The 14233-nt window shown below is 44.0% G+C and overlaps 1 protein-coding gene across 4 annotated transcripts in view; it reads left to right on the plus strand.

The window, feature by feature from the left end:
* EPAS1 (endothelial PAS domain protein 1) overlaps window positions 1-13980 on the plus strand; it is a 177249-nt gene extending 163269 nt beyond the window's left edge. For all 4 annotated transcript variants that reach the window (XM_053312156.1, XM_053312148.1, XM_053312171.1 and 1 more), the window contains 6 exons: window positions 1552-1662; window positions 2344-2834; window positions 6461-6611; window positions 6740-6863; window positions 11472-11660; window positions 13401-13980. In XM_053312156.1, the coding sequence (XP_053168131.1) occupies window positions 1552-1662; window positions 2344-2834; window positions 6461-6611; window positions 6740-6863; window positions 11472-11660; window positions 13401-13552 (1218 nt within the window). In that variant the 3' untranslated portion in view covers window positions 13553-13980. The remainder of the gene's footprint in view (window positions 1-1551; window positions 1663-2343; window positions 2835-6460; window positions 6612-6739; window positions 6864-11471; window positions 11661-13400) is intronic.
* The last annotated feature ends 253 nt before the right edge of the window (window positions 13981-14233 follow it).

The following is a 14233-nucleotide window of genomic DNA, read 5'->3' on the forward strand; positions in this document are numbered from 1 at the left end:
AGCTGTGGAGGGCAGAACTGTGCCCCAGATCCTCCAGGAAGAGTTACTTAAACGCACACACACACCCTGCTGTGTTTCTAATCCAGATCAGCCCCATGCTGTTGCTGTCTATCTATATAATTTTCTAAGGTGTACCCTTGGCCAATCCTATGTGTGGCAGCTCTCGTGAGAGTTCACGAGCGAGCTGCTAGGAGGGGGAGAGGAAAGTGACAGTGGTGCTGGAGAAGAAAAGTAGGTCCGGTGGGAGGAGGGGGAGAGAAAGTGGCAGGCGGCTGAGAACGAGGGGAAGAAGGCGGTGGGGAGGGAAAAGGGAGAACTAGAGGTGCAGATGCTCTGCACCCAGGCCATCTAGTTTTATTCATTTTTAAAAGATGGAAACAGAATAACATATTTCTCATCTCGTCTAGTTTGGCTCTCACACCCTCAGTTATTAAATATGATGTTACCATAAACACATTGAAATGGCTTCCAAAGAGGCAACTTGATATCCAAATGTGAAGACAGGGCCCACAAATAATTCCGTATTTACCCAAATCGAAGATCACTCTGAATTTAAGACAACCCCCTTTTAAAAGTAGAGGTTAAATACAGGTTATACCTGCATTTACTCAAAACAAACAGGACTCTGAGTTTAAGATGACCTCCTGATTTCTAATATTTAAAAAAAACTTGGAAAAAACCTAGTCTTGCATTCCGATAAATGCAGTAAATCAATAGGCAGATAACCATGCTCACTTTCTAGGACTGGGCCGATTGAGGAGTAATTTTCTGCTGGAGAGGGATCTGCCATGACTTAATGCGCTTTCTGTGAATTGAGCAGTGTGGTCAGGCAGTTGCTGCTCTTGGCAGGCCAGCCTTGCAAATACACCCACAGAAGTTTCTAGCTCACCCACCCCCATGTACCAGTGTTAATCATTTGTGGTCAAAGAGTCAACAAAGACGTTAAGAACCACCTTTGGTAAAACTTTCCTGCTAGTTTCTTGGATGAAATTCTTACTCTCTACCAGGGTGGATAAAAATCAATGATTTTTAATTAATTAATTAATTGATTGATTGATTGATATTGGATTGTTGTTGTTTTTTAATTTAAATCAGATTTTTAAAATTTAAATCAGATTTTTTGAATAAAATGCTTTTTGAGGAAAAAATCTATCTAAAGATAGTTTTCTATTTAAGACACATTATAGTCCAAAGGTTATTCATCATGAAAAAAGGATTAGTTTTTAATTATGTAGCATGAGGCTGAATATATGCAATGTTTAAAATTTTTGGTAAATGAATTCCATTAATCCATTCACACTGTCATGCTCTTCCAGAGATTTCTGTAAGATTATTTTGGGCAATTTTTCTAGATAGAAGAGGACCCAAACTGAAACCTTCATCTGGTTGTAAATATTAAGATTATACCAGCAAGAATGAGTCTCTATGTAAAAAACCATGATTTAAATCTAGTCTTACTGACTAGTGATTTAAATCAAGTCCACCCTGCTCCCCACGGGTGTCCAGGTGAGTACACACTTCTGATGGCTACTCCCCTCTGCTCCTCTGCAGCCCAGCAGCCCAGGAGACTACTACACTTCCTTGGAAGAAGACCTGAAGATTGAGATGATTGAGAAACTTTTTGCCATGGACACAGATGCCAAGAACCAGTGCAGCTCACAGGTGAGAGGAATCACAAGGGCAAATCTATCAGTACATAGCCCAACGGAACACATGCACTCTCTGGCCCCATGCACAGATTATGCTCGACACACTTACAGTGTATGAACATATAGTAGTATACTTCCTATTTGTACACTGTATTTTAGGGGACCTGTATCCAGGTTCACTTTTCAAATGAATGCACATATACAGTCATTCACACAGCAAGCAACATGTCAATGTGTATAGACTGGTACCTGCCTGCAGCGTAATGTCTGAATATGGCTTCTCTCTCTCTCCCCAATATCCGTCACTTCCTGTTTTGGAGCCAGCTGTTGCTCCATGTGCCCACCAGGAGTGAAAGAGAACATGCTTACAGTTGCTATGCATCAAAGCATAATGGATCTAATGGAAATCTGAACCATTTCAAAACACGAAATGCCACTAGATACGCCGCGTGTTTCACTTTTCCTTTCCCACCTTGACCACTATGGAAAACAGGCGTGCTGGACTTTAATTGTAAACTGCCCAGAGACGTGAGTTTGGGGCGGTAAAGAAATAAATAAAATAAACGGGCCTTGGGCCTGATCCAGCATGACTCTTCTTGTGTGATGAGATACGGGTAGGAGGCCATCTTTCCTTTTTTTAGACTTAATGCTTTGTGGTTCTAAATAGGTTGTTTTGTTTCCCATTTTTGAACAGACTGATTTCAATGAGCTAGACCTGGAAACTTTGGCTCCTTACATTCCCATGGATGGGGAAGATTTCCAGCTCAGCCCCATCTGCCAAGAGGAACGCCCTCTCTCGGAAAGTGCCCAACTCACCCAGCAGAGCTTGAGTAACATGAGCAACCTCTTCCAGCCCCTGGCTCCTCCCTCGCAGAGCCAGTTCCTCCCAGAGAAGTACTGCCAGCCGGTGTCTAACAAAAACGTGAACATGAGCCAGGGGCCTGTGCCGCCAGCATTCTTCAGCAACGGAAGGCAATCCGCATCCTTGTTGCCCTACTACGCACAAGCCAGCACTCCGCTGTCTTCAATGGGTGGAAGACCAAACACGCAGTGGCCACCTGACCCACCATTACCATACATCTCTTCAAAGTGGAGGCTGGCAGGCAATAAGTGCTCTGGGTCCTTACCTAGCTCCCCATCAGGACCACCACTGCATTTGGCTAATATGAATTTGTATAAGCAAAGGTAACTCTCGAGACCAAAAAAGTGTGAATATTTATTGATGCTCTGGGCTGGTTTTCACGTTGTACTGAGGGGACAGTAAAGGTGAGGTGTATTTTTGCTTACAGCAGGGGTTCTGAAACTCAGGACCCTGGATGTTGTTGGACTGCAGCTCCCATCATCTCCAGGCCATTGTGGATAATGGGAGTTGTAGTCCAACACTTGGGGACCAGGGTTCCCTCTAACGGATTCCCAGATGTTGTTGACTACAACTCCCAGAATCCCCAAGCAAAAGCCTTTGCAGCTGGAGATTCTGGGAGTTGTAGCCAACAACATCTGGGAATCCCTGTTAGAGGGAACACTGGGGACCCAAGTGTAAGAATCCCCAGCTTATACAATTCATCTACACATGTGAGCAGTTGTAAAACACCTTAAGCTGTCACTCAAATGATTCAGCCATAGCAACTCCTAAGACCTGCAAGATTCCGGAATGGATTTGGGAGCTCTTCAGATCCACATTTCCCCCATACATATACTTAACGCGCAAAGGGGGATTGCACCACTGGCCGCCACACACACACACACACCACGTCTATACATGCATAGTGAGCTGCCCTTGAAGACAGTTTGGAAGCTTGGGCTGTTGCAGAATGCTGCTGCAAGGATGCATTCATGAGTGTAACACCCGTCCTGTGGCAGCTGCATTTGTTACCAGTCTGCTTCTGGGCTAGATTCAAGGTGTTGGTCTTGACCTTTAAATCCCTACACGGCTTGGGGCTGGGGTACCTGTCAGGCTGCATTCGCCCATATGAATCTGCCAGGGCCCTCCGCTCATCATCTCAGGCCCTGCTCATGACCCCACCACTAACAGAGATCCAGTTGGTGGGGACTAGAGACAGGGCCTTCTCGGTTGTGGCCCCCCAGCTTTGGAATGCCCTCTTGGAAAAGCTTTGTCCTGTTCCATCCCTTAGGGTCTTAAGAAATTATGGAAGACCTATCTTTTTAGAGAGACAATTCTAAATTTTAAGATTTAGTTGTAAAACAAAATGTTAGTTGTAAATATATCTGGTGGTTTTTTTTAACTTTTTAATCTCTTAACTTTTTACATTTTAACTTGTAATTTTAAATTTTGGTTGTAACTGAGAGATGTTTTTAGTTTGCTTCTATTTTATTGGTTTTACATTTTTATAGCGTGCTGCTTTTATTGACTTTGTTAGCCTCCTTGAGCAGTAGTGTACTGGGGTGGCGGTGGGGATAAATATTTTAAATTAATTAATTAAAATACTGCCCCTTATACCCACATGTGGATCCTGGGGATCCCACTCCCTCCGCCATGCCTTCTGTGTACCCACAGTGGGGAGTGTGAGTGTGGAACTAGTTGTTGCATCTGAGGTCCGTGTTGCATCACAGGCAAGTCAACATCTGTCACAAATGGCAAAAACAGCCCAAGATGAAGTGGCTCAGCCCCCAACTTTTGTTGATCAGTGTTAGAAGAAACCTGTATTTTCCTACCTAGCTGAAAAGGGCAGAGTTGTTCAGTCATTTCTGAAATCTATGACCGATGTTCCTTTGATTACCGTTGCACCGATCCTAATTTTGAAAGCATGTCCTAGTTGGCTTCCCCAAATTGAGCAAAAATAATTCAAGTTTTTTCTACAGGTAATAATGAACACATTTAGATAAGGCAAAATGATAGCTCAGCTTTTCATTCTCAGTCTAGGGGCAAGCAGTTGAAACAGAAAGTAGGAAGTGTGGACCACAATATACTTCAGAAGCAGAAACCTCACAGGGAAGTTTATCGTCTCATGAAAAATAGAAGTGTCAGTCTAGGGACTCTAGGGCAGAAGGTGGCTTGAAGGTGTCAGGAAGAGGTCAGAGTTGTGTTGTGTTTTGGTGAGATTCTCATCTTTAAAAAGCATGAGACTGCAGAACGACTTTTTTTTTTTTACAGTGTAGGCATGTTGTTAGTGGGGGTGGATGTACTTACACCACACACCTTCTAATAGGAACATCAGAAGCTGCTTAATACTGAGTCAGTATTGAACATTGGCCCACCTGGCTCAGTATTGTCCCCACTGACTGCCAGCAGCTCTCCAAGGTTTCAGACAGGTGTCTTTCCCAGCCCTACCTGGAGATGCCAGGGACTGAACCCGGGAGACCTTCTGCATGAAAAGCAGATGCTCCATCACGGAGCTACAGCCCCATCCCCCAAGGAGAATATCTCACAGCAGACAGTGCTCACATGTAGTTGCCCATCTAAATGCAAGCACAGGTGAACTCTGCTTAGCAAAGGGGACCATTCATGTGCACGACTGCAAGTTTCTGCAAGGCTCTCCAGTCTCTGCAGTTACTTGGGGGGGGGGACTTCACATGTCTGCAGCAGTGCAGGAGCTGCTTTTCCGTGGCTTTATCCCACTATGGCAGCACACCATAGGCGAGGGCACTGCATGGCTCCTTCCCACCCACCAATAGCCCCACAGCCAGGAAGAACAGGTGGCAATCAAGTGGGAAGGACTCAGATGCTTGTCCCTGCCCATCTCATCACAGCCTTTGAAGTGCTATTGTGATGGTGCATGAGACAGTGCCATGGAAACTCAGCTCCCACACTGCCACATGACAATTTAACCTCCTACAACAACTTCCTTCAAGGAAAAAAGAGAAGCAGATATGCTCGCATTGTCTTTTTGATGTTGACAGTGCCAATAGCGTGGGCCAGTGAATTGTCTACAGCGCATGCAGTCAGTGCTGCTGTGGCAAGAGATACTTCTGTGGCAAGAGATACTTCTGTTCTGATGCCACAACACTCCCTGCCCAGGCTGCTACAGTCTCGTAAGGCGGCCCCGGCTGGCGCTGTTGAGAATGAGCCATTGTGCAAGCCATATCCCATTGCGGCAAATGGAAATAACTGTGGTAGCACTGCTTGGGCAACCACTTCCCGTCAAGAGCATTGGGGCTGCATTATGAATCCAGGGCAGCCCCGGCATGGAATGTTCTAGAGCCAGAAGGCTGCTCCTCATGTCAGCCACTGTCCACAGCAAACCGCGGCGGTGCACACAAATGATGAAATTGGTCTTTGTTGTTAGGCACACTGTGGCATGAAGCCTACGATAATTTTTTTTTCTGCTGAAAGAATGTATAGATGCAGAAAATACTTTCAGCGTGAATGAACAGCGTGAATTCTTGTAAAGACTTTGGCTAACATACTGTGCAACGTTCTGTTCACCTTTTAGGGGAATGTGCACATGGTTGTGCAAAAGCACCCTTGCACAACATGCAAGACCACCATTATTTCCAATAGCCATTCACTGTACAAATGCATTGGTGCAATTTTCGCACAAGGGCGCTTTTGCACAACTGTGTGCATCTTCAGACGGAATGTTGTGTGGTATGTCAGCCTTCGTATTTCATCATTTGTGATTACAGCTGCTTTCTACAACCAATGAGTTGTCTTCTGAACAAATGAATGACATTCCCAATGTTTTGACCAATGATGTGTGGGGAGCGTGTAATGAGAATAACAGACTTACACTGCTCAGTATGACTTATTGATCTCATGTGAAATGGATCTTGGTCTGATGACATATCCTTCCCCACTAAAATTTAATTTTGGAAAACCTGATTTACTGAAGAGAACCATCTTGTCTTTATAGGTCACTGGAGAGCCTTGGACAGAGGGGCACAGAATGTGCCCTGCACGATCTCAACCCTGATCTCAGCCCTGCACGAATGGCTCTCGCCAACAGTCTGAAGCTGAAGCGGCAGCTGGACTACGAGGAGCAAGGGTTCCAGCACCCAAACGGGGTAACCTATCCTGGGCAATGCTTATTCACTTGGCAATGCCTATTCGCCTTTTATGATTTGAACCTAAAAGAGCCAAAGATCATTTTTGTTTCTTGACGACATCCGCCTGCCCCTTTCCCCCTTTGCAGACGCAGGTAGACGCATCTGGCATTAACCCAACGCACTTAATGTGGAAGAGGATGAAAATCCTGAGAGGTGAAAATTGTGCATTGCTCACAGAGAAGAAGTCGCTCAGCACAAGTGTCCTTAATGGTAAGGTGCTCAAAAATGAAGTCGTATGGCAGAGGTGGAACCTATGTGGTGGTGGGCCATTTCGGGCAGACATACAAAAGATAGTCAGGAGAGTCCCATCTGCATTCAGCCTTTTTCTTTCGTTTTTTCAGCATTTTGTGTCCACTCTCCATGCTCGGCACCATCCTCAGGCTTCTCATTTTTTATTTGTCACTACATTTATATTCCATCTATTTTCAATGATAGACCGCATGGTGGTGTCCACAGTGTTCTCAGACTGTCTCCCACCCAGCCACTGATCAGCCCCAGGTCTGCTTCAGCTTCAGCGTGTGCCTTCAGGTCATGCTTTGTCACAGGGATGGTTCACATATCCATGCACATTGCTTGTTCTCTCATCCCTGGATTATTCAACAGGACAAGTAAGGATCCGCAACAAATTTTTGCTGTGTATCCTTGGAGTGCATGTGTGAGTGTGGTTAAAAAACAGGACAGAACAACAAAGTCAGTCCATGCTATATCTCGGCTTACTTCATACACATTTTCCCCCTGAGGTTTTTTGTGGGCGGGAGTTGTGCTAGAGGATGCTGGTGCTCAGTCCCAATTCCTTTTCATCCTCTTTTCATCCTCTTGTGAGTGTCTGAAGAGAATATTCTGCAAGATGAGAAACTTTCTGCTCTTTTTGTTTAGAACATAAGAACAGCCCTGCTGGATCAGGCCCAAGGCCGATCTAGTCCAGCTTCCTGTTTCTTTCCTGAGAAGCCCTCAGACAAGAGGTGAGGGCATGCCCTCTCTCTTGCTGCTGCTCCCCTGCAACTGGTATTTAGTGGCATCTTGCCCCTGAGGCTGGAGGTGGCCTATAGACACCTGACTTGTAGCCACTGATAGACCTGTCCGCCATGAATTTGTCTAAGCCCCCTTGAAAACCATCCAAGCTAGTGGCCATAACCACATCCCATGGCAGAGAATTCCATAGAACAGGACTGCTCAACTTCAGCCCTCCTGAAGATGTTGGCCTACAACTCCCATAATCCCTGGTTATCGGCCACTGTGGCTGAGATTATGGGAGTTGTAATCCAAAAACAGCTGGGGTGCCAAAGTCAAGCAGGCCTGCCATCAATTAATAATGCACTGTGTGAAAAAGTACTTCCTTTTGTTGGTCCTAAATTTCCCAGCCTTCAGTTTTATGGGATGACTCCTGGTTCTAGTGTTGTGAGAGAGGAAGAAAAATTTATCTCTGCCAACTCTCTCTACTCCACACATAATCTTATACACCTCTATAATGTTGTCCTGTAGTCTCTTCTTTCCAAACTAAAAAGCCCCAGATGCTGAAGCCTTTCCTAATAAGGAAGGTACTCCAGGCCCCTGATCATCTTGGTTGCCCTCTTCTGTATTTTATTTTATTTATTTATTTACATTTTATATCCCGCTCTTCCTCCAAGGAGTCCAGAGTGGTATACTACATACTTAGGTTTCTCCTCAAAACAACCCTGTGCAGTAGGTTAGGCTGAGAGAGAAGTGACTGGCCCAGAGTCACCGTAAAAGTCTCATGGCTGAATGAGGATTTGAACTCGGGTCTCCCCGCTCCTAGTCCAGCACTCTAACCACTACACCACGCTGTACCCTTTCCAGTTCTACAATGCCCTTTTAAAGATAGGGTGAGCAGAACTGTACACAGTACTGCAAATGTGGGTGCACCATAGATTTGTATAAGGGCATTATAATGTTAGCATTTTTATTTTCAATCTCCTTCCTAATGATCTCTAGCATGGAATTGGCCTTTATCACAGCTGCTGTGCACTGAGTCGACACTTTCAATGAGCTGTCCACCACGACCCCAAGACCTTTCATGGTCAGTCAGCGACAGCTCAGACCCCATCAGTATATATGTGAAACTGGGGTTTTTTGGCCCCAATATGCTTTACTTTACACTTGCTTACATTGAACCGCATTTGCCATTTTGTTGCCCACTCACCCATCTTGGAGATATGCTTTTGGAGTTCCTCGCAATCTGTTTTGGTTTTCACTACCTTAAATAGTTTAGTGTCATCTGCAAATTTGGCCACTTCGCTGGTCACCCCAACTTCTAGAACATTTATGAATAAGTTAAAGAGCACTGGTCCCACTACAGATCCCTGGGAGACCCCACTTCTTTCTTCACTCCATTGTGAAAACTATCCATTTATTCCTACCCTCTGTTTCCTGTCTTTCAATCAGTTAGCAATCCACACATGAACCTTGCTCCCTTATCCTATGACTGCTAAATTTATAGAGCCTTTGGTAGGGAACTTTGTCAAAAGCTTTTTGGAAGTCCAAGTATCCTACAGGTGAAACTCGGAAAATTAGAATATCGTGCAAAAGTCCATTAATTTCAGTAATGCAAATTAAAAGGTGAAACTGATATATGAGACAGACGCATTACATGCAAAGCGAGATAAGTCAAGCCTTAATTTGTTATAATTGTGATGATCATGGCATACAGCTCATGAAAACCCCAAATCCACAATCCCAGAAAATTAGAATATTACATGGAACCAAGAAGACAAGGATTGTAGAATAGAACAATATCAGACCTCTGAAAAGTATACAGTGTACTGTGCTTGATTGGCCAGCAAACTCGCCTGACCTGACCCCATAGAGAATCTATGGGGCACTGCCGAGAGAAGGATGAGAGACATGAGACCAAACAATGCAGAAGAGCTGAAGGCCGCTAATGAAGCATCCTGGTCTTCCATAACACCTCATCAGTGCCACAGGCTGATAGCATCCATGCCACGCCGCATTGAGGCAGTAATTGCTGCAGAAGGGGCCCAAACCAAGTACTGAATACATATGCATGCTTATACTTTTCAGAGGTCCGATATTGTTCTATTCTACAATCCTTGTCTTATTGGTTCCATGTAATATTCTAATTTTCTGGGATTGTGGATTTGGGGTTTTCATGAGCTGTACGCCATGATCATCACAATTATAACAAATTAAGGCTTGACTTATCTCGCTTTGCATGTAATGCGTCTGTCTCATATATCAGTTTCACCTTTTAATTTGCATTACTGAAATTAATGGACTTTTGCACGATATTCTAATTTTCCGAGTTTCACCTGTATGTCAACTCAATCACCTTTATCAGCATGCCAGTTGACACTCTCAAAGAGCTCCAAAAGGTTAGTGAGGCAAGATTTGCCCTTGCAGAGGCTATGCTGGTTCTCCTTCAACAAGGCCTGTTGTTCTATATATTGAACAATGTTCTCCTTAAGTATGTTTTCCATTAATTTACCCAGTGCTGAAGAAGTTCTTGTTATGTATATCTATGTAAACTGCTTTGGGAACTTTTGTTGAAAAGCAGTATATAAATATTCATTGTATTCATACTCCCCTGGACACTTCTAGCTACATGCTCCTCAAACTCTGTTTTTGCATCCCTTATTGCCTCCTTGCATTTCTTTTGCCAGAGTTTATGTTCATTCCTGTTCTCTTCATTTGTGCAGGATTTCCGTTTTCTGAAGGAAGTCTTCTTTCCTTTTATAGCTTTGCTAACTCTACTTGTTAGCCATGCTGGCATTCTCCTGAACTTGGTTGTACCTTTTTTCCATATACATTCCAACTGAGCTGAGCTTCTATTATTGTGGTTTTAAATAAATTCCATGCTTTCTGGAGTGATTTGACCCTCCTGACCTTTCCTTTCGGCTTCCTTTTTACCAGTCTCATTTTTTAGAAGTTTCCTCTTCTGAAGTCCAATACATCTGTGTTGGACTTCCTTGGCAAACCTTCACTCGCTTATAAGCTGAACTGGATCACACTGTGGTCACTGTTCCCCAATGGTTCTACAACTCTGACATCTCACACCAATTCCTGTTCACCACTCAGGATTAAGTCCAAAGTCGCCTTTTCTCTGGTTGGTTCTGCAACCAGCTGTTCTAAGGCACAGTCATCTAGCATGTCTAGACATGTGGCCTCTTTGTCATGAATTTGCCCAGTCTATGTGAGGGTAATTGAAGTCACCCATTATTACAGCTCTGTCTCTCTCTGATGCCTCTCTGAAACCAAGCAGCTTGCCCATCCTGGCTCAGAGGCTTCTGGCATTGGTATATAAACACCTATAGTGCTGGTGTATGCTATCTCCCTTACTGTCATTTGACCTTTTTGACCAGCTGTCATGGGTTTCAGTATGCTCTACTCCTGCTCTACTCTGTCCCTCCTTTTCCTTACTCTTTGTCACTGAGCTGCATGATCTTTTCTGTTAAGTGCTCTCTGAGTCCACGAACATTCTCCTTTGAATTACATTAGGGCAGTTCAGGGATTCCCCCCCCCCCCCGAGGTTTTTTTACTCCCAGATTGTTGTGAAACCAATGTATGTGCAGGTTACACTGTATCTTCCAGTGCTTTCCTTTTGCTCACAGGTGCTCCGTTACATGTCCATAAGGATCATAATATTTCCACCTCTTTTGGAAATGGACTAGTTCACACAGGCATGTCCATCACTTGATCATGCATTGATTGTCACGTGCAAATAAGCCAGTGTGTATCCAAAACCATGGATAGAACTTTCGTGTTGTCTCAAACATAAGTTATATGCAATACTACCAGCCAGATACTCATTTTTTTAAAGCCAGCTTTTGTGTCTTGTCGTAGATGAATTTCTTTGTAACCCACAAAGAGGCTCAGGCCAGCTAATGAATATGGTGCAGCGGCGGCGGCAGTCTCAGCAACTACCCCCCTCCTCTGGAAACCCTGCCAATAACCCCAAAGCTGTGTTCTCACCGCACTTTTACAGTCCTCCATATCAGGACTTCAATGTGCCGCAAGCTCATAGGATGTCAGGTAAGGGTCAAATTATAAAACCAGCGTGGAAATCACTTTTCAATGCAGCAGGAGGTGAGGCTTCTGTGAATCGCTCTACATGGTGGCCAAAAATGCCCAATGAGCCATTTGCAGGCAATGGCTCACCACAAGACTTTTGCCATACCACTGCAAAGCTTTAAGTGTGTGTGTGGGTGGGGGGAGGGTGGGCATTTATAATGGTGTGTTGCCAGTTCTTCAGCCTATGGTGTGAGAAACTGCTATGTGTGAGAAACTGCTATGTGCTGCTCACCAACTGATTTTAACCAGCTCCATTGCACAACTATATCCTGTAAACTGACTCTGAAATGGTCAGCACTAAGGGCATGCATGCCCATGACCAGGGTATCTCTGACTTCACCGTCTAGCCACCAAATAGATCCGTTGAAAGCATCTTCTGCATGGCAGCTGTCAAGCAAACTGGCTCTGAGTCTATCACCACTGAAGTTTCCATTGCCCAATAAGTTAACAGGTTTTTTTTCCCTGTCCCCAATTAGTTGTGGGAGGAGGCAAGCTGCACATCTGCAGGCAAGACCCAAGTCTCAAGGAAGAGAAGGTCGTAGGGGTGGAAGACACACTTCCCCCACCCCAAATGGAGTCATAAGTAATGTTTAGCATATAGAGCTAAGCGAGATCCAGTGTAGTGTAATGGTTAGGGTCTGAAACTAGGAGCAAGAAGATGTGGGTTCAAATCCCCACTCAGTCTTAAAGCTCACTGGGTATCCTTGGTCCTGTCACAGTCTCTCAGCCCAACCTACCTCATAGGGCTGTTGTGAGGACAAAAAGAGGGTGTCCTCAGTACACTACCCCAATCTCTTTGGAGAAAGGATGGGATGTAAATGTGAAAAATAAAGTATACTTATGTGTGAGAGAGAGGATGTGAATGTACTTGTTTCAAGTCTTTCACATATGTTTTCCCATACATTCAATGACTCTTACAATAGCCTTGTAAAATCAGTGGCTGATACAAGGCAGACAGAATTTTGCACAGGAACAAAATGTGTACAAAAACAGTGTTGCACAAATACAGGAAACTGCCCAAATGCAAATGCACGATCAACAGCCATTATTTCCAGTGACCAGTTGTGCAGGTGCATTTGCAAAAGGGCGCTATTGCACAGCTTTGCTTATGTTCTGACCTGTTACAAGGCAAGGCAGATGGAATGTTGCACAGTATGTAGGTGCCAGAATCTCAATCTGGCATCTCCAGGTAGGGCTGGGAAAGACTCCTGTCTGAAACCTTGGAGAACCACTGCCGGTCCGTGTAGAAAATCCTGAGCTAGATGAGCCAGTGGTCTGACTCGGGATAAGGCAGCTTCCTATGTTCTACTGATACTAAGCAAGTATCCTGATTTATGTATTTATCCTGATAACAGCAGACTAGAGTAGACTTGCTTTCTGTTGCTCCTGAGGGCAGGGTATAAGGCAGCTTCCTATGTTCTTTATGCAAGTCTGTTCTTTTTCAATATCCCTTCAGTATTAAAGTATCTGCCACCCCTGACCAATTTCTGTGGATTTGATTATGCTGACCGGTTCTCTTGCTCATTTTGCTCTTTTGTGCTGCTCAAGGTTTTATTTTTTATTAATGTTTACTTTTAAAATTGATTTTTAAAGTTATATTTATGAGTCTTATTGCGCATTGCTTTGAGAGCCCTTTTGGGGCAGAAAAGACGTCCCCATTTGAACATCAGCAAATGCAATGTCTGAATCTCTCTGTTTCAGGAGTGACGAGTCGTCTGCTTGGCCCATCTTCTGAATCTTATTTGTTGCCAGAATTGACCCGATATGACTGTGAGGTTAACGTCCCGGTTCCTGGCAGTTCGACGCTTCTGCAGGGAAGTGAATTGCTTCGAGCCCTCGACCAGGCGACCTGAGTCAATCTGCAGCATTCTCTGGCTTATACTGTTCAAAGCAGCTGCAGTTTTTAAATCTATTTTTTCAAGTAGACAATTTCTAATACTGATTACACTTTTACAAGATTTTACTTACCTGTTGAACTTGCCCACGTTACCAAATAGTGGCCTTTTTTGTGAAGTTACTTACTTTCTTATTCGTATTAAAAGAAATATGCATCTACTGTATGTTTTCCCACCTCTTATTTTGCTAAAATGTTCCTTAGAAAGTTTATATTATATGATTCCCCTTTACTGTGTGTAATTTATATGTTCTGAAACTTCCTCATTATTCATGCTAATAACAAGCTGTGGTGAGCGGATGCCTCTATGTAATACTTTGGCTCCATTATTGCAAAGACTATTTTTATTGCCAAAGATAAGTAAAATAAACCTATCTTTTCCCCTAACCACAGTCAGCACTGGCTTATTCAGATAAAATCCACACTGCCTGTTCCTAGCTTTTCCATTGTCTCTGCAAGTTTTGACTGAACAACTGAAAAAGCAGAAGACAAAAACACAAAGTTCTTGTGGCCTCGCTTACATATTCATAATGCAACATGCCAGTCATTAATTGTAGTGTTGGTTGGTCCCTGTCCAGAATCCAGCTTTTTCTTGAGATCTGGGTCTGTGCCTTTGTTTGAGGCAGGGCCAGCCCAACTG

This window comes from Hemicordylus capensis, chromosome 1 (assembly GCF_027244095.1).
Source record: "Hemicordylus capensis ecotype Gifberg chromosome 1, rHemCap1.1.pri, whole genome shotgun sequence".
Classification (NCBI taxonomy): Eukaryota; Metazoa; Chordata; class Lepidosauria; order Squamata; family Cordylidae; genus Hemicordylus; species Hemicordylus capensis.